Source organism: Microcaecilia unicolor, chromosome 7 (genome assembly GCF_901765095.1).
Source record: "Microcaecilia unicolor chromosome 7, aMicUni1.1, whole genome shotgun sequence".
Classification (NCBI taxonomy): Eukaryota; Metazoa; Chordata; class Amphibia; order Gymnophiona; family Siphonopidae; genus Microcaecilia; species Microcaecilia unicolor.
The window spans coordinates 230083714-230106801 of NC_044037.1; the positions used below are offsets into that span (position 1 = coordinate 230083714).

Genomic DNA, 23088 nt, shown 5'->3' on the forward strand with positions numbered 1-23088 from the left:
GAAACCATCATGTATAACGCCACCCCAGCGATTCCAGCTCTGAGCAGATCTAACCCCAAGTATTCACCCTCTCATCCAGAAATGCCCACTACACCCTTACCACTCTTAGTATTCATTATCCGCCCCACTCACTCCAAACTCAAACATAACAGAACCCCACCCCACCAAACTCCCTCAAAAACTATACCAGCCACTCAAATGAACACACTCCCTCCCCACCTCGACAGAGAGCCCAGTCCACACAGGAATGTTTCAAAGCGGAGAAATCATGTGTTTGCAATCCAATCCATCCTATTCCTCCATTTCTCATTGTTATCATGAACCTGCAGGCTGTACACTCTCCACTGTAGATAGGAATTCCTGCGCCTCCTCCACTGTCCTTATAGTTTTAAAGGATCCATTATGTGAGATTTTCAGGATAGCAGAATACACCAGAGCAAATTTTACTTTCCGGGCAAAAAATTTGGAACATACTGGAGCAAATGCTCTGCGCTGCGCTGCAACCCCAACTGAATAATCTTGAAAGCATAGAATCCGGTGGTTTTCATACATCAGTGCTTTCCCCGTATGCATTGCCCGAATAGCTTGTTTATGCATGAAGTCCAACACTCTTAAGATGACTGCTCTCGGCCTGTCTGAAGAGCCCTGCCGAGGGCCTATCCGGTGCGCGCGTTCAATACGTAGCAAGCCCCTGCTCCTTGATATCTGTAATTCCTTAGTGAGCCATTCCTCTAGAAAATCAATCAGATTCTTATCCATTATGGACTCTGGTAGGCTCACAAGTCTCAGATTATTTCATCTTGATCTGTTCTCAAGATCCTCCAATTTTGCTTCTAGCGCTGCAACCTTTTTTGTAAAAGAGATTGCGTTCCCTTCACCTCCTTGACTCTGTCCTCCACTGCACTTGTACGGGTTTGAAAAGATACACACTCACAGGAGAATTCATCCAAATGGGTTTGCAGTCGTTCAAGCTTAGAGTCTATCGGGGAACGGCGCCACCATTGCTCACTCGCAACCAAGCCAAAGCAAGCCAGAGGATTCCTGAATGTCTCTGATGCACAATTTTGGGGTAAGTCTCGGCAAGGGGCTTTTTTAAAGAAGCTGGAAAGCGCTTAGGGGTCTGGAGGAACTCTGCCTAATGTCTTCCTTCAGACATGACGTCATGTCTACTTCTTCCATTAAAAGGCCTGGTTGAAGAGCCAAGCTTTCACCTGCATCCTGAAGTAGAGAAAGTCTTGTGTTAAGCGGAGCCTTTCAAGTTAAACTTCTGTAACTATTTTTATGTTTTCACATAAAAGGATGGGGTTTGGGCCATTGTTTGCTCTAACAGAATTCATTAAAACCTCTTTTTTTTTGTTTGTTTCTGGTGACTGTAGTCACTTTTTCCCAGAAATGGTCACATATGTGCAAATATTTCAACACCATTCCTTACACTGTTTACATGTAACAAGTTTAGATATAGTTTCCAAATCTAACCAAACACAATTCACCAGTGAACTGGAGGTTCGTTCTCTGGTCTAACACCAAAAATATTCCCCCTCCCCCCCACACCTACTCACAATTCTAAAACACTACCCACCCACCCTTCTACCAATACCCTTAGGCTAGATACATAGGTGGTGAAAAAAGGTTGGATAAATAGGTGGTGAAACTGTGCAAAGCTAACTAGTGGAGGATTAGCCAACTTGGTCATGAATAAGTAAGAGAGTGGAAGGAGGTGAGAGTTAGACTCGGTCCACCAGACATGAGGGTCATTGAGGCTTCGGATTAGGGAACTGCAGGTCTTCCCAAACTGGACTATCATCTCCAGGGGTCCACAGCTTTTGGATTTCAGGTCTTGGGACATCCAATATTTTTTACTTACAAATGAACTGCCACAGAATTCCACTGGACATTAAAATTTTGCTTAAATCCCCAACATGGAATAAAATTTTCACTGCAAAACAGCAGTAAAACGTTCACTAATTTTCGATGCATTTTCCTGCATGGAAAGAAATTCCTTATGCAGATCACTAGACTGCAAAGTAAACTAAAATTCATTTACGAAAGATCTTTATCTGCCGTCATTTACTACGTTGCATTACTTCCCACTTTACGTGTTAAATCTTTACTAGACTGAAAGAACACAAAAATTCTGCACTAAACAAAATAAGTGTCTTGGCTCCTAAGTTTTAAAGGAAGCTTCTATGTTAAAACTTCATTATAACTCTATGTGGGCATCAAACTAAGGAGCCCTTTTAGTAAACTGTGCTAAAATGTGGCCTGTGCTATAATCAGCAAATGGGTTTCCCTGCGCACTGAGGTTACTTTTATTGCGACTGTAAAAATAGCTGCATTTCCATTTTTCCTATTAATGGCCAGGTGTTAATTTCCAAATTAGTGTGTGGCCATTAGCGTGTGAGCCATTACTGACACCTATTTAGTAGGCAGAAAGGGCTCATGTGCTAACCATGTGCTAATCGGTTGGCATGCGTCAATGTAGCTGCACTGACCGAATAATGCTGAGCACACCTACTCTCCACCCCCGAATCGTGCGCAGATGCCTGAAATACCACAAAGCGCCTGAGTGTACGCCCTGCAGTAGTGCATTATGGTGCAAGGGAAGCACATGTTAGTGCTTATTGCCGCTTAGTAAAAGGACCCCTAGATTAGAAGGAAAATAATCAACAAAGAATGAATTCAGGTAAGGGGTACTTTTTCAGGTACTGGATACAGCCATAAGAAAGTTTTGAACATCTTATTCCCGAAAAGTGTTTAACTTTAAAAATGCAAATATATTAGAATAAAATGACAAATGAAAAATATGATGGCCACAAGAGGAAAAAACACAGCTGAAGAAACTACATGATAGTGAAACACAACTAACTACAATGAATGCTGTTTTTAACATCCAATCCTTTCCCAAACATCAAAAGCTTTATTTAACAAAAATACCACCCATAATGAGAAAACCTCTTTTCAAATAAGGCTCTATGTTGGTATTCGATTTATGGTTGCTTAGATTAGATGAAATCAGCCATACAGAACATTAAGAACAAGTAAATAACAGTTTATAAATGTTCAGTTATCTGGGTGAAAAGTGTTGATATAGTATCAAGCTCACTTTTGGAAAAGGGAAGGGAAAGCAGGGCAATTCCCTGGAGTACCAATACAAGGTGCCCTCAAAGCACTGCTGAATGATGTCATTAAGGAACAGCTTTTGGGCATATGAGACTGGTTGGGCCTACTACTTAGCTTTTGACCTTTAGCTCTAGTATGCTTTTTACAGCATTTTTATGTATTTACATACCTTTTGGTGTATACATTCCTTGCTGCATGGACCCTCCGGGTTCAAAAACAGGAGCTTTAAAATCTGCAACAGCAGACAGCATAGATTCAAAGCTGTAGCTACCTGGAATAATGCCACTTTTGGGATTAGGATTTTCTGGAATGTGGATCCATAGATTAAGAAAAAAATACAAACTGAAGTGATGTATTTTACTAAACAGTAGATCAGATTAATACAAATAGCACGACTAAATCCTGTGAACTGCCGTGTCAATCATCAAGATTTCAACCTTAGCTATGACCAGGACTACTGCATCTCTGTGCATGCTAAAATGTGTCCAATATATGCATGTTCATTTTTCTATACACTAGCCTGAATTCTGTATGTCCAAAAAGTAATCGTAGGAGTTCATTATACTTCAGAAATTCTAGTTTGTCAGTAATATTTAACATGCAAAACTTATTTTCCATAGACTGAGGGCTACATGCACAAAGCTTACCATGCTATTAACATTTACTTTAGACTGGTTCTAACCAGTATACTACTACTACTACTACTATTTAGCATTTCTAAAGCAAGCAATTATGTAGTTAGCAATGCACACAAGGGTTTTCCGTGGTTCTAACTTGTGCCACTAGCAGCCACTGAGAACCCTATGCAAATGTATTAATATGAGCTTATTAGTATTCTAATGTGTATTCCGGGAGATGCACAGCTCCAGAGCAGCCATAATTTAATGAGCAAATTTTACAGCTGCTCTGGAGGCTGCCTGCTTGCGCTTCGTACCTCTCACCTCCTGGCACCCCCCTCCCCCAAATTATTTTTGTAAAAGTTCCCCAGTGATCCAGTGGACCTTGACCCCCCCCCCCCCCCCCCCCCCCGGACAATTTTTTTTTTTTTACTTTTCCTGGTGACCCCCTTGTGTGCACACACCATCTTCCGGTTCCCCCCACCCCTCCCTGTATTTTTACAGGGTGGAAGCTGGAGCAACAGCTTCTCCCTCTTGCCTTGGGCCTGCCCAAAACAAAATGGCATCACCCAGGCTCTGCCCGATGCATTCTGAGATACTGGGCAGGGCTAAGCACCATATAAGGAAAACAAACCTCCTTATATGGTGTTTAGCCCCATCCAATGTATCCCAGAATACACCAGGCAGGGCCTGGGCACCACCATTTTGTTCCTGTACAGCCCAAGGCAGAAGAAATTATGTCTTACCTGATAATTTTCTTTCCTTAAGACATAGCAAATGAATCCAGAGAATAATGGGTTGTGTACATTTACCAGCAGGTGGAGATAGAGAGCGAACTGTAGTGCTATATAGGACATAACAGAGCAGAAGGAAACGTGAAGAACAAAAGCATAATAATGAAGAACATTTCTCCTCTCCCATGGAAATAACACCAACAGTTGATTGAAGAACCTCCCGAAGTAATCTACAACAACAACGAAAAACCAACAACAGGACCTGCAATCAACGGGCAGATCCCAGAAAAAAATCAGAGCAAAGAAGGGCGGACCTCTGGATTCATCTGCTGCATCTAAAGGAAAGAAAATTATCAGAAAAGATAATTTCTCGTTCCTTAGTGATAGCAGCAGATGAATCCAGAGATGTAGCAAAGCAGTCCTCAAGTAGGGTAGGAAGCTGAAGCTCCCTCAGCAAGAACTGTCGCCCCAAAGGCATCGTCAGCGTGCACTGCAACATCCACATGATAATGTCACAAAAACATATAGACAGACAACCACCACCCTGCAAATGACTTCAAGGAGAGCAGACGCGCCTCCGCCCAAGAAGTTGTAACCACCTGAGTACAATGAGCCTGAAAACGGTCAGGCACAGACTTACCCTCCAGCAAATATGCTGAAGGAACTGCCTCTTTGATGCAGCAAGCAACAGACGCCTTTGATGCCACCTCTCCCTTGCAGGGCCCTGCAAGGAGAACAAAAAATGGATCCAACCGACGGAATTCATTACTCACTTCCAAATAACAAAACAGAATTTGACGAACATCTAGAAGATGGAGAGACCAGAACTCCCACGGGTAAGCTTCCTCATGAAAGGCAGGCAAAAACAATGGTTGGTTCAGGTGAAAGGACAATATCACCTCCGGCAGGAAGGAGGGAACCATGCGTAAGTTAACTCCTTGGATGAAAAACAGAGAAAAGGCTCATGACAGGACAACACCTGAAGCTCAGAGACCCTGTGCGCCGAAACAATAGGGATGAGGAAAACCATTTTCAGGGTAATATCTTTTAACGATGCTCGCCACAATGGCTCAAAGAGCACTTTTTGAAGAGCCTGCAGCACCACAGATTAAGATTCCACTCCGGGCATAGGGGTCGAACCAGGGGCTAAAGGCGATTCACAGCCTTTAGGAAACGTACTACATCTGGATGAGAAGCCAACAATGAATGAAGAAGACAGTCTCTTGGCTAAGGCCACGACCAGAACCCTCAGAAATTGTAAGCAAGACTCCTTGATAAGCCATCCTGAAGAAATGCCACAATGTGCACTAGTGACGCTCGCAAGGGGGCAATCACCTGATCTGCAAACCAGGATTCAAAAATCCGCACATAAGCCATGGATATAGAATGATTTTTCCCTTGAAGAAGAGTAGCAATCACTTTCGGAGAATACCCTTTCTTTCTCAACTTGACCTACTCAATAGCCAGGCCATTAGACCAAAGCGGGAAGGATCCTCTATTGGAATCAGCCCCTGAACCAGGGAGATGGGGCATCGGGAGAGGCTCATCCACTAACAGCCAAACTATGTCTGCATACCAAGGCCAACTCAGCCAATCCGGAGCCAAGAGAATTACCAGCCCCGGATGCTGCAGGAACCGGTGAAGAACACTATCATGGGCCACGGAGGGAACACGTAAAGGAGCTCCACTGGCCATGGTTGAACGAGAGCTTTGATGCCTTCTGAACCGTACTCTCCCTTTCTGCTGAAAAAAATGGGCACCTTGGAATTGCACTGAGTTGCCATTAGATCCATTACCGGCGTCCCCCACTTGCGGACGATCAGTCAAAACCCGAAGCTCCCATTCCCCTGGTCTAAGGCGTGCCTACTCAGAAAATCTGCCTGGATGTTCTGAACTCCCGCAACATAAGCAGCTAACAGCTGCTGCAAATGGGCGTCTGCCCACTGAATGAGGAGCTGAGCTTCGTTCGCCAGAATTGCACTGCCTGTCGGTTGATGTATACCATTATCGTCATGTTGTCTGACAGCACCCAGACAGGCTTGCCCACTACAAGGGAGAGAAATGCCAGAAGAGCAAACTGGACCGCCTGCAGCTCCAACCGGTTGAATAACCACTGCCTCTCGTCTGACAACCATTGTCCTTGGGCCACCCAGCCCAAAAGGCTGGCATCTGTCATTACTACTGTCCACAGAAGGGTCGCAAGTGGTAGACCAATCTACAGCGAGGACCTCCACCACTCCATGCTCCGGCTCGCTGCAACTGTCCAGGAGAGCTTCTAGTCGTAATCTTGCAACACTGGAGACCACCAGCTCAACAGGGACTGTTTTAAGGGATGCATATACACCCGAGCCCACAGAACTATGTCCAAGGTCCCTACCATCGAACCTAAGGCCTGAACGTAGTCCCAAACCAAAGGGTACGGGGACTGGAGAACTGACCCACTCCTGCAGTTTGAGACATCTGTGCCCTGGAAAGAAAACCTTGACCTGAGCTGTGTCATACTGCACTCCAAGATATTCCAGATCTTGAGGGAACTCTTGGGAAAAATTGATGATCCACCCCAAAGATCGCAACACTGCGATGACAAGAGATATGGGCCAACTGCTCTCCTGATAGCCAGTCATCCAGACAGGGATGAACTCGTATGCCCTGTTTTCATAAGAAAGCAGCCACTACCACCATGACCTTGGAGAAGGTGCGCAGAGCAATAGCTAGAACGAACGGTAGCACCTGAAACTGAAAATACTGCTCTAGAATGGCAAAGCGCAGGAAATGACGATGCGGAAGCCAGATGGAAATGTGCAGATAAGCCTCTTGATCCAAAGTCTTGAGAAACTGTCCAGGCGGCATAGCCGAAGGACAGAACAAGGGCTTCCATGTAGAAATGCCGCACTTTCAAACACCTGTTGATCTTCTTGAGGTTGAGAACTGGCCGGAAGGCATCTCCCGTCACCTTGGGAACCACAAAATAAAGAGTACCGCCCTTTCACTTGCTCATCCAGAGGCACAGGATCTACAACTCCCAACTTCAATAGGGTGGCCCAAAATGCTGCTCTTTTCCTTGGGTTAGCACATGGGGACTCCAAGAAAAGATCTACGATGGGATCAGTGAATTCTAACTTGTAACCATCTCAAAAATATTGTTGAGGATCCAATGATCTGTCGTGATGCCAGCCCATTCCTCACCAAAGAGGGACAACCTCCCCCAGTGGGCGGCGAGGAAGGACTCAGTGCCTCCTCACTGGGAAGGCCTGGAACTGGAGGAAGTTTGGGTTGCAGGCGCCAAGGCCCCCTTATCAGTCCGAAAGGACTGCTTCGTGGAATAGCAATACCACTGAGCCACATTCTGGCAATCCGGACAGTACCGGCATATGTCTCTGAACCTAGCCGAGAAAAACTCGACCAAGGGGAAGGCTTAGATTTTTCCTCTGGCAGGCACCAAGTCTTAGAATCTCCCAAATCTTTAACCAAATTCTCAATATCCTCCCCAAACAACAGCTTGCCTTTGAAGGGCAACTTAACCAGACGCTGCTCAGAAGCAAACTCCACAGCCAAGTGGTGCAACCACAATAAGCACCTAGCGGCTACCACCAGAGACATTTGCTTTGCTGAGGCCCGAATTATATCATATAAAGAATCCACCAGATATGCCAGCCCTGACTCCGCATCTGGTAAAGTCCCGGACAAGGGAACCTTGGAACCCTGCAAATCATCAGCAAACTGCTGCACCCAATTAAGGCAGGCTCAAGCAGAATAAGAGCCACAAACCGCTGCTTGCAAGGAAAGCTTAACTGACACCTCTAGTTTCCTATCCTAAACATCCTTCAGAGCTAACTCTCCCATCCACAGGGAGGGTGGTCTTCTTGGTGACAGCTGCCACCAAGGCATCCACATTAGGCATGAAGAGCTTATCCAGTTCCGCTAAGGGCAATGGATAGAGTTTAGCCATAGTCTTGGCCACCTGTAGGGACACTGTAGGGATATCCCACTGAGCAGAAATGTTCTCAAGCATGGCCTCATGCACCAGAAAAGACCACGGCTGTTTCCGAGTGCTGGCAATCTTAGGGTTGGAGGCAGCTGAAGTGGCTAGATCTGGGGAGGCAATATTAAAAGACTGAAAAGCTTTGGTGATAAAGGAGGGCAGTTCCTCCTTGTGGATCACTCTCACGACTGTGGTGTCACCAGCTTCTTCCTGTGGATGTTCCCCCTCCTCCAACACCAGCTGCTCTTGAGAAGACATCACAGCTCCTGAAAACCCTCCCTCAGACACTAGGGGAGATAGGGAAACCAAGGCCCCCCCCCCTTTCCTGATACCGAGGCACAACGCCTCCCTTTTCGGGGCAGGATTCACTGGCAACTGCGCTGTGTGACTCAGAGGTGCCTGATCACAAGCAGCTCCAAAACTGGGAGCCCCTGCAGCCTGACCTGTTTCAAAAAATAAGCCCTATGAAGGAGAAAAACAAACTCCAAGGAGAATAGGTCAGACACCTCGCCCACCACGGGAACACCGAGCTAGTCAAAAGTGGGAATCAGCTGTGCAGCATTAAAATCATCCGTCACAGAACTCAGCAGCGCGGTCCCTGAATCGCCCTGCAAAATGGCCACCGGTGCACCCTGATTCGAAGGCTCCTCACCCTGGCTCCAGAACGCGGGGAAAAAACCCGCTACAGCAGGCTTGCCTCCTCCAACATCGGAGAGCCGCTGCAACCTCCACGACACTGCTCTCCAATTAGCACAGTGGGAGCAGCACTTAACAAGCTCTGCCGCCATGGCACTTTTTTTTTTTTAAATGAAGCTCACCGAAGACTTAGAGCAGAAAACTCACCCAACTGAAGACTAGGGCCCTGCCGAAGGTCAGACAGTTGCTGCAGAACTCACTTCACTCTCTTAAACCCCCAATAACTGCCAAACAGCAGTTCTCCACAGCAAGTCAAGGGGTCAGACAGAAATCAAACCCTGAACGCTAAGCCTGCCAAGGCTCTCTCCTGTTTTTTTCCCCATGGGGAAGAAGTGAGGACGAGCAAGAGAGGGGAGCTGGGTGGGGGAGGAACCTGGGGTGACCATGTGTACCCCTTAAAAGCAGCACCGCACAGCCACTTACCCCAAGGCTACACTAAGCCTAGCAAAAGAGCCAGCAGCACAGAATCCCGGAGCATATGAGAACGTCCATCCCCTGCTGCAGATAGAGAATACTGACTGGACTATATAGCACTACAGTTCAGCACTCATCTGCTGGTAGATGGACACCACCCATTAGTCTCTGAATTCATCTGCTGCTGTTACCAAGGAAGGGAGGAGTTATTGCTCCTGATCTCCTGCCTCCACCTTGTAAAGGTAAAGGACCGGGAGGGGGATGTGTACACGCACCGGGGGGGGGGGGGGGGGGGAATGGATGTCAGGGTCCAGTGGACCATTAAAAAAAAAAGTGGGGGGTCGTCCATCTGGTGCATCAGAGCTGTCAAATGCATTTCACAGCTCGGACTTGCAAACAACGAGTAATGCACAAAAGGGGATCCATGCAGCTTATTTGCACGCGATCCCCTTTGTGCATCGCTCACTGTTTGCAAGTCGCTAAATTTTACCATCATGCCCTGAATACAGAATTTCTCCTACTTATGTTCACAGGGAATATTATGAAGGGCTTGTATTCCTAGGTGTTTATAAATGAATTTAGGGGTCTATTTTCCAACAAATTCTTTTGGTGGGGAAGGGGAGAGGGTTTTAGAATATACAAAAATAGTGTTTCAGTGTTTTCATGCCACAGGTGCTACTTCTGAATACTTTTTTTCCAGTGGAATTAAACATCTATTTTTGTATCACTTAGGAGTCATCAGCACACACACACACACACACACACACACACACAAAAAAAACAAAAACAAATGGAGGATACAAGACATGCGAGGGGAGGGGTGAGAGTACTAGGGGAAATAGTTTTTTTCCAGAACATATATTTTAATCCCCCCCCTCTCTCTCAATTAGAAATGTAATCAGTTTTTATCAGTTAAAACCTAAAGTCAGAAGCCCTACATATAAGGTAAATAGGACTATAACAATTTCTGGAAACGTAATCTTCACAACCACAGGGCAAACTGCTAGCAAGCAATGAAGTAAACAGGTATGTATTTTTAAGTTGATCAAACAAGCCAGAATGGAGTATTTCTACATTTCTAACAGAATATTGGTTCATGATTCAAAGTACTTACTGTTACACATTTTCTCTACACATTACATTAAAAAAAAATTGGAGGGCAGTGCACAACCGTGTTAACAAGTACAAAGAGACCCACTATATTAATTGAGATGATGAACTAATATAGTTGGTTACTGCTGGAAAGAACTAGGGGTACAGAAGAGGGAAACTGCATTATGTTACTGCTAGGGCTTCAAGAGCACAGAACCATCTTACAACCAGACTGTATAGTCCTTATCTGCCATCATCTAGTTTACAACATCGCAGTCACACCAGTGGCGTAGCCAGACAGCCAGTTTTGGGTGGGCCTGAGCCCAAAGTGGGTGGGCACAAAATTTTCTCTGCTCCACCCTACCTCCACCTCAAAATATAAATACTTTAGCTAATGAGGATCCTCAAACTCAGTCAGCTGAAGACTTTCTCTGAAGGTGGCCAGAACTCTCTTTTACCAAGCTTGGCAGGCAGCAGCAATGACCCTAAGCCACTGATGCCAGCACCCCACACATGCTTAGCTGTCGATGGCTCAAGGATGCTGTTGCCAGAGCTTGGTAGAAGGGAGTTCTGGCCGCCTTTGGAGGAGTTCCATAGCTAGGGATGTCTGGGAATCCTCACCAGCTATACAGCAAGGGTTAGGACTGGTGTTAGACCTGCTTGGGCCCAGGTCAGAAAATAAAGGAGGGCTCCCCTCCCCGATTCCCTCTCCTCTTTGCCTCCCTTCCAATTTCCCACCTGCCATTACTATCACACCAACAGAACCTCACCAAATACAGAACAAGGGATCACAAATTAGAAATAAAAATATTTAGACAAAAATTGAAAAGGAACCCCAAGAAGTTAAACATAGCATTACTGCAACACTGGAGACACAAAACATACATTTCCTTTTCTACAGAACACAATACAAAGACATTTCCTATGCACATTTCCAAAAGCTAACATATTCCATTTAAAACATTCGAAATAAAATGCTTTGTTTCTACCTTTGTTGTCTGGACATTTTATTTTTCCATCTTGCTGGTTCCAATTTCTCTTTTCTGCTTTCCTCTTTGCCGTCTGCTAATTCTTCTTCAAGCGGCTGTAGTCCATTTGTCTTTTCTCCTCTCTCCTGTCTGTTCCCTCACTATTCCTGCCTCTGACATGTTGGTCATTCCTTTGTTGGTCTTTTCTGCCTCTCTCTCACCCTTCTTTGTCTCCTTTTTACTTTTCAACTACCTATCAAATTTCCATCTTCTTCTTTCACCCACTAGCTCTCCCATTCCCCATCTCTACTTTCTTGCTCTCCCATTCCCCATCTTACTCCTCCCCATCTCTACTTTCTCTTTTTATCTTTAATCTACTTCCCATTACCATATTTCTACTCTCATTCATTTCCTTCCCCTCTCCCACAGGGTTCCACCATTCCCATCATCTTCTCCCTCCACCCTTCTAACCAGCATCTGATCCCCTCCCCACCTCACCATGGTAGCCTTATAATTTCCTGCCCCTTCTCTCTTCATTCCTGTTAAATAGTAATAGTAGTAGTCCTCTCCCCCATGGACCAGCATTTCCCCCCTCACCACCTACTGTGTACCTCTCATCCACCCCCATGTCTATCTCCCCCTCTCATTTCCACTGCCTGCGATCGGAATCGCTGCTGGGCGGGCCTGCGAGGGTGAGGGAAGATGGGGGTGAAAGTTGCGGCACGGCACGGGGGAAGGGACGATGATGGGGACCGGAGCCTCTGGAACCGCTGTGCTGCTGGTGGCTACGCCCCTGAGTCACACAGCTCTGAAACAAGATGATTTCAAACACAGTGGTACTATCATCAAATGTATGTACAAACGATAGCAGATGTGGCACATAGAAGTGAGACCACAGAACTCTATGAAGACGATGGAAAAGTTATGTTTTACCTGATAACTTTGTTTCCGTTAGTCCTATCAGACCAGTTCAGACAAATGGGTTGTGTCACTGTACTCGCAGATGGAGACACAGGAAGAAAATAGTCCTCAAGGGACTCACCCCCTTAAGGATATTATACAGCATAGAATGTTCAGAATTTTGAATAGCCAAGCAATGGTGCTCAAAATCTACCTAATGGCCAATATAGAAAACTCTGAGACCAAATGTCTCAATCATGTCATAACCTTACCAGCCAGTGAGGCATTTATTCTACCGACATGCAGACAGTTACAAATATTTCACCGAGTCAGGAGATGTGCGACATACAACAGATAGGGAAAACTTAAAAGAAGAATCAATGATATCTGAGAAATATAGCTTGTAACCAAAATAAAATTAATCAGCCATGAAGGGACTCTAGACTCGTCTAATAGGACAGAAAGTTATCAGGTAAGACATAAAACTTGTCCTTCCCTAGCATTCTATCAGACCAGTCCAGACGAATGGGATGTAGCAAAGCAATGTCCCCAACATAAGGCACAACTAAAAATTGAAAGAGATTTGCAAATAAACGCATCATTAATATCCCCAGCCAAAAAATAAATAAATAAATAACTGCCAGAGAGAAGTTGGAAATGCCTTAGAGGTCTTTCCCAACGGTAACCAGTAGAAAGAACCAAGTCCAATTAGGACGACTCTAGAAAGACAAAGGGTACAAAAGAAGAGAAGGAAGTGAGTCCAAAGATAAGCAGGAATAATAAAAAAAAACAGCATTAACAAACCACGGAAGAAATGCTTAAAGGAACAAACCCAACTGCTGTTTTTCCTGAATGGGTCTTTGAAGGCACATCTAATATTGCAACTAAAATGGAAGTCCTGAAGGAGTTCAATATCCACAGAAGGGTATTGGAAGAAAGCTATCAGGGGCTGAGAAACCACTATGATTTCTTGTCTACATCTGACCCTTTACTGAGCACATAGAAGGGAGACCAATGAGAATGGCTATTGACTGACCTGGTGCCAAAGAGTGCCCTATTCAGACATGAAAGCTATAAGAGCAAGAAGAGGAGATATAAAGGCTTTGAGACATTAGACACTCAAGACAAGGATGGGAGCCTATTAGTCTCAGAATAAAACCACAAACAGAGAAGTGCTGAGTCATGTGAAATAAATCAAAACAGGCTCATCAAATGCATAGGGATATGTTGGTAGTAAGGTGGGGATGGGGAGGTATAGATCTCAGGAGACTTCTGAGATCCACCTCATCTCCACAGAACAGGAGCTTAGCACTCACAACTCAACTGAAACCCAGGCATTAAATTGGGTCAGGAGAACAAGGCCAGGAGGTTACCCCTGACTCGACAAACACAGCTGAGAAGCTGGTTAAGGAGAACAAGTCAAACAGGCACCCTCAACTCAACAAACTCAGCATAAAACTGGCTCAGGAGAACAAACCCCCAAAAGGGTAGCTAAAGCTCAACTGAAACTAGTTAGAAACCAAGACAGAAGCATGGCCCGTCATCCATCATCTGCTTGGGAGACAAATATTTAACATTCCATGCTGCATAATACCCTTAAAGGGTGAGTCAATTAAGAACTATTTTCTTCCTCTATCTCCTTCCATTGGTAGATGGACACAACCCATTTGTCTGGACTGGTCTAACAGGATGCTAAGGACTGACTGATTTAAAAAAGTATCTCACATTATCCTACAATTCCAGGCAGGTAACAATCAAACAATTTAAATCAACAAAATTCTAAAACAATAGTGATGTGGTTAAAATGAAGATAGCTCCCTTCTAGGTGCCGCTTCCTAAGGAAATGGAAGTTGAATAATATGTGGCCAAGCTTTAGAATAGGAGAAAAGGAGAAGAGCAATAAAAGAAAACAAGTACACTCTTATCTTCAATACTTAGAAATTGAAAATAATAGCTGCCCAATGTGGCCAGATTTTGCCCTCACAAGGAGAACATCAGAAGGAAATCAGAAAAGAGCACTTCCTTTAGGTGAAAACTCTGGTATCAATGAATCAACAGTATCTCCTCACAAAGCACAGTGCTGATGCAGAAATCTGCATCAATGGAGAAGTAGCCTAATGGTTAGTACAGTAGACTGAGAACATGGGGAACCATGTTCAATCCCCAAAGCAGCTTCTCATGACCCTGGGCAAGTCACTTAACCCTCCATTTCCCCAGGTACAAAAATTTTGTGATAGAGAAAGTACCTGCATATATTGTATGTAAACTGTTTTGATTATACCACAGAAAGGCAGTATATCAAATCCATAACCCTTTACCCCTTTCACACTCCTCATGGTCTCATGAGAACAGCATGGGAGATTGAACACTATAAAGAATGAAATTCACTGAACTGTATGATATGATGAAAAATCAACTACTCCAGAGATGGCACCAGCAGCAAGGTTCCAGAGAAGGTAGTGAGGAGAGTGTGCACTGAGTGAAGACAGAGAGCAATATTTACAATAGATGGGAACTGCTAGTAACGCCCAACCCATACAAATGAAAAATACTGCTTCAGAGCCAAAAACAGTTTTTAAAAAACATAGGAAATGCCATACTAAGTCAGATCAAAGGTCCAGCTACCCTAGGATCCTGTTTCCAATAGTGGTCAATTCAAGTCAAAACTGCCGGGCACAATTCCAAAAAGCAACAAGATTCTATGCTACTTACCTCCAAGGATAAGTAGTGGCTTTCTCCAGGTCTATCTTAATAACTGTTTACGGACTTTATCTCCAGGAATTTGTCCTTTTTAAACAGTTACATTAACAGCTCTTACCACATGCCTTAGCAATGAGTTCCAAAGCTTAGCTACACCTTGAATTAAAAATATTTTCCAATTTGTTTTAAAAGTATTACTATGTAACTTCATGGTGTGTCACCTAGTTTTTGTACTTTATGAAAGAGTAAAACAAATCAATTTGCATTTACCTACAACATTCCATTCAGGATTTTGCAGACCTCTATTATATGCTACCTCAGCTGTCTTCTCCAAGCTGAAGAGCCCTGACCTATTTAGACTTTTCTTATATGAGAGGAGTTCCATCCTCCTAATCATTTATGCCACCCTTATCTATACATTTTTAATTCCACTATATCTTTGAGATGCAATATACTCAAAGTCATGTTCGCGGATATATTATTATATTCTTTGGTTTATTCTCTATTCCTTTCCTGATAGTTCCTAACATTGTTTGTTTTTTGGCCACCACCACACACTAAGCAGATTAATGTGATATTCATGTTGACGCCTTGATCTTTTTCCTGGGTGGCGATTCCTAATCGAACCTAGCACTGCATAGCTATAATTTAGGTTATTCTTCCGATTATGTATCAACTTTACACTGGTCCACATTAAATTTCATCTGCCATTTGCATACCCAGTATTCCAGTTTCATAAGGTCCTTCTGCAATTTTTCACAGTCCACATGTGGTTTAACAACTTGGTCCCAGTAGAGATCCCTGTTGCACTTTATTATTCACCCTATTCCACTCAGAGAATTGTCTATACAGGTCACTACCTGTAGTGGCTTTTTAATTTCAGCAGGGAATTTGCCAAATGTTTTCTGAAAATCTAGTTATACGATATCTACTGGCTCACTTTTGCAGCTTACAGTTTATTTAAAACTTGATATATCACTATTAGGATGCTGTCATAGCAATTTACAAACAAAATATTAAAATATAGAAAAAAAAATCTAAAAAAAATAGATCAAAATTTTAAAATATATACCTGCGCTGCTGATCGTCACCCCAACCTTCATCATGATTAAGAACACATGTTTAATCTTGACCAAATGCATTCTTGACAAGATATGTCTTCAAATTACTTTTAAATGTTTGACAGGAGGATTCAACCCACATGTTTATTCAGGTCTTCAAAAAAATGTAGCAGATTGGTGAGGTAAAACATGTCTATCCTGCTTATAATCGAAATAGAAAAACGCCTATATTGTGACCCAAATCGGGAGATAGACGTTTATCTCACAAAAACGAATAAAGCGGTATAATCGAAAGCCGAATTTGGACGTTTTCAACTGCACTCCGTCGCGGATGCGGACAAAGTTGATGGGGGCGTGTCGAAAGTGTGGTGAAGGCGGAACTGGGGCGTGGTTATCGGCCGATCAGAGATGGGCGCCTTTCGCCGATAATGGAAAGAAATATGCGTTTGTAGCGAGAATTTAGGACACTTTTCCTGGACCCTGTTTTTCCACGAATAAGGCCCCAATAAGTGCCCTAAATGACCAGATGACCACTGGAGGGAATCGGGGATGACCTCCCCTGACTCCCCCAGTGGTCACAAACCCCCTCCCACCACAAAATATGCCGTTTCACAACTTTTTATTTTCACTCTCAAATGTCATACCCACCTCCCTGGCAGCAGTATGCAGGTCACTGGAGCAGTTATTAGGGGGTGCAGTGGACTTCAGGCAGGTGGACCCAGGCCCATCCCCCCCCCCCCACCTGTTACACTTGTGCTGGTAAATGGGAGCCCTCCAAACCGCCCCCCAAACCCACTGTACCCACATGTAGGTGCCCCCCTTCACCCCTTAGGGCTATAGTAATGGTGTAGACTTGTGGGCAGTGGGTTTTGAGGGGGATTTGGGGGGCTCAACACACAAGGGAAGGGTGCTATGCACCTGGGAGCTCTTTTACCTTTTTTTTTGTTTTTGTAGAAGTGCCCCCTAGGGTGCCCGGTTGGTGTCCTGGCATGTGAGGGGGACCAGTGCACTACGAATCCTGGCCCCTCCCACGAATAAATGTCTTGGAGTTATTCGTTTTTGAGCTGTGCGCTTTCATTTTCCATTATCGCTGAAAAACAAAAACGCCCAGCTCACAAATTGTCGAATAAAACATGGACGTCTATTTTTTGCGAAAATACAGTTCGGTCCGCCCCTTCACGGACCCGTTCTCGGAGATAAACGCCCATGGAGATAGACGTTTCCGTTCGATTATGCCCCTTCACGTGTTCAGTAATTTTCTTCTTTACAAGTCTCTTAATATTTTGCCATGTACTGATCTCAAGCTCACTGGTCTGTAGCATCCTAGATCACTACTGGAACCCTTTTTAAAAACTGGCATTGTGTTGGCCACAACCCAATCTTTAGGAACTGTGGAAAAGTTTTAATAAGTTACATATTACTTATAGTAGAAATGCAATTTCATTTTTTAAATTCTTTCGGTACTAGGAGATGTATACCATCTGGTCCAGGTGATATGCTGCGATTTAAGAACATAAGAACATAAGTATTGATATACTGGGACAGACTGAAGGTCCACCAACCCAGCATCCTGTTTCCAACAGTGGCTAATCCAGGTTACAAGTACTTGTCAAGATCACAAAACAGTACATTTTATGCTGCTTATCCTAGAAATACGCAGTGGATTTTCCCCCAAGTCCATTTTAATAATGGCTTATGGACTTTTCTTTTAGGAAGCTATCCAAACCTTTTTCTTAAACCCTACTAAGCTAACTGCTTTTATTACATTCTCTGGCAACAAATTCCAGAGTTTAATTACATATTGTGGAGGAGTGGCCCAGTGGCCTAGTGGTTAGGGTGGTGGACTTTGGTCCTGGGGAACTGAGGAACTGAGTTCGATTCCTGGCACAGGCAGCTCCTTGTGACTCTGGGCAAGACACTTAACCCTCCATTGCCTGCCGCATTGAGCCTGCCATGAGTGGGAAAAAGTGCGGGGTACAAATGTAACAAAAATAAAAATAAATAAAAATATTGAGTGAAGAAATAGTTTCTCTGATTCATTTAAATTTATGACTTTGTAGCTTCATTGCATGCCCCCTAGTTCTAGTATTTTTGGAAAGAGTAAACAAGTGATTCATTGCTACCCATTCTACTCCACTCATTTTATAGACCTCTATCATACCTCCCCCTCAGCCATCTTTTCTCCAAGCTCAACAGCCCTAGCCGCTTTAGCCTTTCCTCATAGGGAAGTCATCTCATCCCCTTTATCATTTGTCACCCTTCTCTGTACTTTATTTGAAATGTGGTGACCAGAACTGCACACAATATTTGAGGTTCACCAAGGTTTTTCAGTTCCTTTGTATCAACACCTTAAACTACCATTTCTGGCACGGGTAGCTCTATTACATCCGTCTCATTAAAAACCAAAGCAAAGAATTAATTTAGTCTTTCCACTGTGGCCTTGTCTCCCTGCATGCCCAGTGGGTAGTGCTGACCAAGCTTCAGGTAAAACAAACCAAACAAGAAAAAGATACATCATGAGCTAAAGCCTTGCAAACTGAGGCATATCTAAGCATTTCAACTTGGTGACCACAGGTCAACTACACTAAAATGTCTCTGGCCACTACATAGAACAGCACAGCCTTTTAAAGGAAAAAAATATTCAAATCTATAGTACTTCTACAGAAATGCCTAAAAATGACTCAATCATAGAAAACAATTCAAAAATTGGTCAAACTAAACACTGTCAACATTTAAAATAATATTTTCAGAGTTATTTTCTGCAGACACTAAAGCCAGTTCTTTCTAGGAGAGAATGACAGCATTTAATGGTTTCCTAAGCTACTGATCATCTTTACCACTCTTAGTGCTCAACTCTTATTCTTGGTCTTGTTCCGATTTCTTCATTAAGGGGGTAACTTTAAAAGCCATTTACAAGCATAACACAGATGTCTATGCACAGAAATGGCTTCTTTTAAAATGGCCTGGCTTCTATGTCAGTAAAAGCATGCGCATGTAGTCATTTTGCATGTATTGTTACCTGCAGTAAACAGAAGTGTTCCTGAGGATGGAGTTAGGTTGGTACTTACTGTTCCAAGTTTCAAAAACTATGAATAGAAATTTCTGACAATTTTTGTAGACAACAGCACGTTTAAGTGTCTGTGGATGCTTTTAATGAGAAAGTTGTCTAAAATTTGTGTAGTTATACAGGCTTTATACATTAGGCCAAGGGTGTCCAACATCGGCCCTTGCCAGGTCTGGTTTTTAGGATTTCCCCAATGAATATGCATGAGATCTATTTGCATACAGTGGAGGCAGTGCATATTCATTGGGGATATCCTGAAAACCTAGCTGGATTGTGGCCCTTGAGAACCAAAGCTGGACATCCCTGCGTTAAGGCAGTCTGTTGCAGAATTACCTTGTGTATGTATGCCATTTCATACGCAATTATGATGAAAATTGAACCATACCATTCTTAAAAGGATATAAGGTCTAGCAAAGAGCTGTGTGTCCTGTCATACATGCAAAGCTGGGCTACCATCTCTGCCCGCAAGATCTCATCATCTGTCATTCCTAGAATTAAAAAATTAAAAGGTCAAGCTTATGCAAATCAACTTAAGTAAACATTAAGCCAATCTGATGGAAATATCAATATTTTAAGTTCAGCAGAGCTCTAAGATTGAAAAACTTAATACTGTAACTTACAGTAAACACGAGCACATTCCTATGAACATCATTCAAATTTACTCATGAGCATTATCTACTACAAAGTGCTACAAGTTCAAAACTTCATACAAGGGGTAGTATGGGTTTTTTGGGGAAGGTTTATTTTTTTTTTTATAAAGAGAACTACTATAAAACAAAACCAACAGCATAAAAGACATACTGTATTTCTTCAGTACATAGCTTGAAAAGCAATACATGCTAATAACAAAAGACGACCATCTTACTCATGCTCAAACGTCCATCCCCACCGCACCCTTACTATCCCACCCTTCCCAACCAAACCCTAGTAAGTGAACAGTCTCTGGAGTTTATCATGGATACAGAATATCCTAATGAGGACAAGAGGTATTTTAAAAGTCCAATGCATTACATTCCAACCATCTGGTATACAGTGATAGTTACTGCTTGTTCGGGAAGGTTTTAAAAACATGGCTATTTAAGAAATATCTGTCTTGAAGACCAAATTAGGTTAGATTATGTCTAGTAGGATTTAGTAAGGCTTTTATGTAACTTCTCAGGCATGCCTGACTTCCTTTTAAGTGATCCACATCGAACTTACAAGGTATATACAGAATATAATTAGTATTAGAATAGTGCCACTCTATTTCTCCTGAATGCTGTGAGTTTTCTCATCAAATATACATGGGCAAATTTGGCCAGTACCTGGTTCAATCCTTGAGGCTCCTTCTGGTTCCAGTTTTATAAAGCTTTTTCTGTATGTAAAGTATGCTTTACATTCAGAAACAGCTCTTATAGAACTACATGCAGGTACACAAGCAAAAAAAAAAAAAAAAAAAGGCAGACAGAATATGCCTATTTAAATGGACCATGCATAGGCATTCACTATGGGGCACAATTCGGGAAGAACTGCAATATACACATGTATTTTATAAAATATGCAACTCCATGCCTAAAGTACACACACACATTTACACCTCAATCAAAGGAGATGTACCTTTGACAAGATAATTTGTATGTCACTGGGGCTGGTTCTGGGAGCCTATTAAATGAAGGACCATAAGCCCCTAATATTACCTTTAAAAAATAGGTGCCTATTTTTGACATTCCACAAAAGAGGTCTGAAATAAAAAACAAGTCCACGGAAGTCCCGTGATGCACTAGCAAGGAATCAGCATTTTGGAGAGTTCCTAAGTCCATCCGTGATTCCAACCTCATGAGTGCTGTGCAGAGGAGACCTGCAGAATAGGTGAGAGAGAAGAATCTTGCACTAGACCTGCACTATCACCACAGAATAGATCTCACACAGAATCACTCTTGGACTGTGCTTGCACTATAAGAATTGCTCTAACTCAGAATCTTAGTACTTAAACTTTGATTCAGTAGACTACACTGAAGAGAACTGAACAAATTTTTGATCTTAATTGGAGTTAACTGGTACTTAATTGGCACATGTGCATCTACCTACACGCTATTCTATAAACCTGTGCGCCAAAATTATAAATTATGTAAGCCAAAAGAGGGCACAGCAAAGGGAGGGAAATGGGCAGGTCAAGAGCGTTCCAAATATTTAGACCAATGTTAACATTTTGAAAACTTTAAGTCATGTGAGAACAGTGGAATAATCCCGATGGGGAATTAATGCAGTTTGGTTCTGCAATCTGAATTGTACAGTCTGGAGGTTTCATTCGAGACACTTTATCAAGATAAGGGACTTATAATCACTTATGAACCGTGATTAAGCCTATCAAAGTTTCTTCCGAACGGGACTCTTTTTGAAAGCGTACTCACAGTATTTCTCTGCATGAGATTGATTTTGTGGCGCCACAGGGCTGGGTGAACTTTTAGGCTGCCGGCGGAAATGGTGGCTATCCCAACCCAGTGACAAGTTAGATCCCTACTGGCAGTAAGTGAGTCTCCAATCCTGACGCTGGCTGGAGAATAGCTCTTAGAAGAACCCTTGGGGGAAGGCCCGCAGGACCTGGATCTGGAGGAAGACTAGGCAAGGCAGGGCCAAAGGCAAGGCACACAGACTGGGCAAGGGACAAGAACAAGTAGGCAGGACTCACAGATGCTCCAAATTAGGCAAGATGACCTGTTGCAAAAAACATCAGGAGAGCTCCAGGCTCCTAAAATAGGCCTGCCGGATGACATCAACAAGCGGCATCCCAAGTCCTCCCCACCATGGGTCCTTTAAAATAACTGCTGGGGCACATGTCTAAGGAAACTGGCAACCACCAGCAAGGGAAGGGAGCCAACGAGCACCCAAAGGTGCTGGAGGCAGTGGCACTGGCAGCCTGCCGTACCAAAGAACCAGCCCAGGAACCCTCTGCGGAGGCCGTGGAACCCCTCCATGATCCCCGAGGCCTGCAGGCGTGTTATGGTGCAGGACACAGCCCAGGCCGTGACATTTTGATTAGAAAGTGTAAGATTTCTGATGTGGAATTTTTTTTTTAAATAACTTATGATAGTACAAAGTAGTTCTGCGACATTGAGTATCAGGTCCAAGTTCTGAGGTCTGAGGTCTGAGGTCTGCGGTCTGCGGTCTGCGGTCTCCCCCCCCCCCCCCCCCCCATATTTTTGAAAGTCTTCAGTGAGTAAACTTGATTGTGAGTAGGACCAGTTCAAAATTCAGATTTTCTTATAAAATTACCCCCATGGATCCAAGATGACTGCCGCTACTGCTTCACGGTAGCTGTGTTCCTGAGGACCGTGCCTGGGAAGTTTTCCCTTTTAAGATGATTTCCTTGCCTTAAAATGCCAAAGCGCTGGGGGAAGTTAGAGTACCACCCCTCTTCTCCTCCCCCTCCCCCAACTACCTCTACTCCTGGCTCGCGGATCCATCCAGCAGTATGTCACTGTTCCTCATTCTACCTGGGGCACTTCCACTTCAGAGGACATGTCAGAGAACATATCTGTTGGGCAATGAGGCTTCGCTGAGCTCCATTTCTCCCACTCTACTGCCAGGACTTTGGGGAACAGCTGGACATCAATATCAAAGGTGACAGAGATGTCAGCTTCTGTTGAAAGGGGTGAGGCAAGCCATCCAGTGGATTTAGGAAGAGCAACCCAGGGAGAGGACTTGGGTGTCTGATAATGTGGACAGAGGGAAAGAACTGCCTGCTCAGGTGGAGACGGCAG

At 43.7% G+C, this 23088-nt stretch overlaps 1 protein-coding gene across 1 annotated transcript in view; it reads right to left on the bottom strand.

The window, feature by feature from the left end:
- Positions 1–23088, bottom strand: part of UBR3 (ubiquitin protein ligase E3 component n-recognin 3) — a 686242-nt gene that overhangs the window by 429057 nt on the left and 234097 nt on the right. Inside the window, 2 exon segments of the mRNA XM_030210854.1 lie at positions 3290–3431; positions 19751–19836. Coding sequence (XP_030066714.1) covers positions 3290–3431; positions 19751–19836 — 228 coding nt within the window.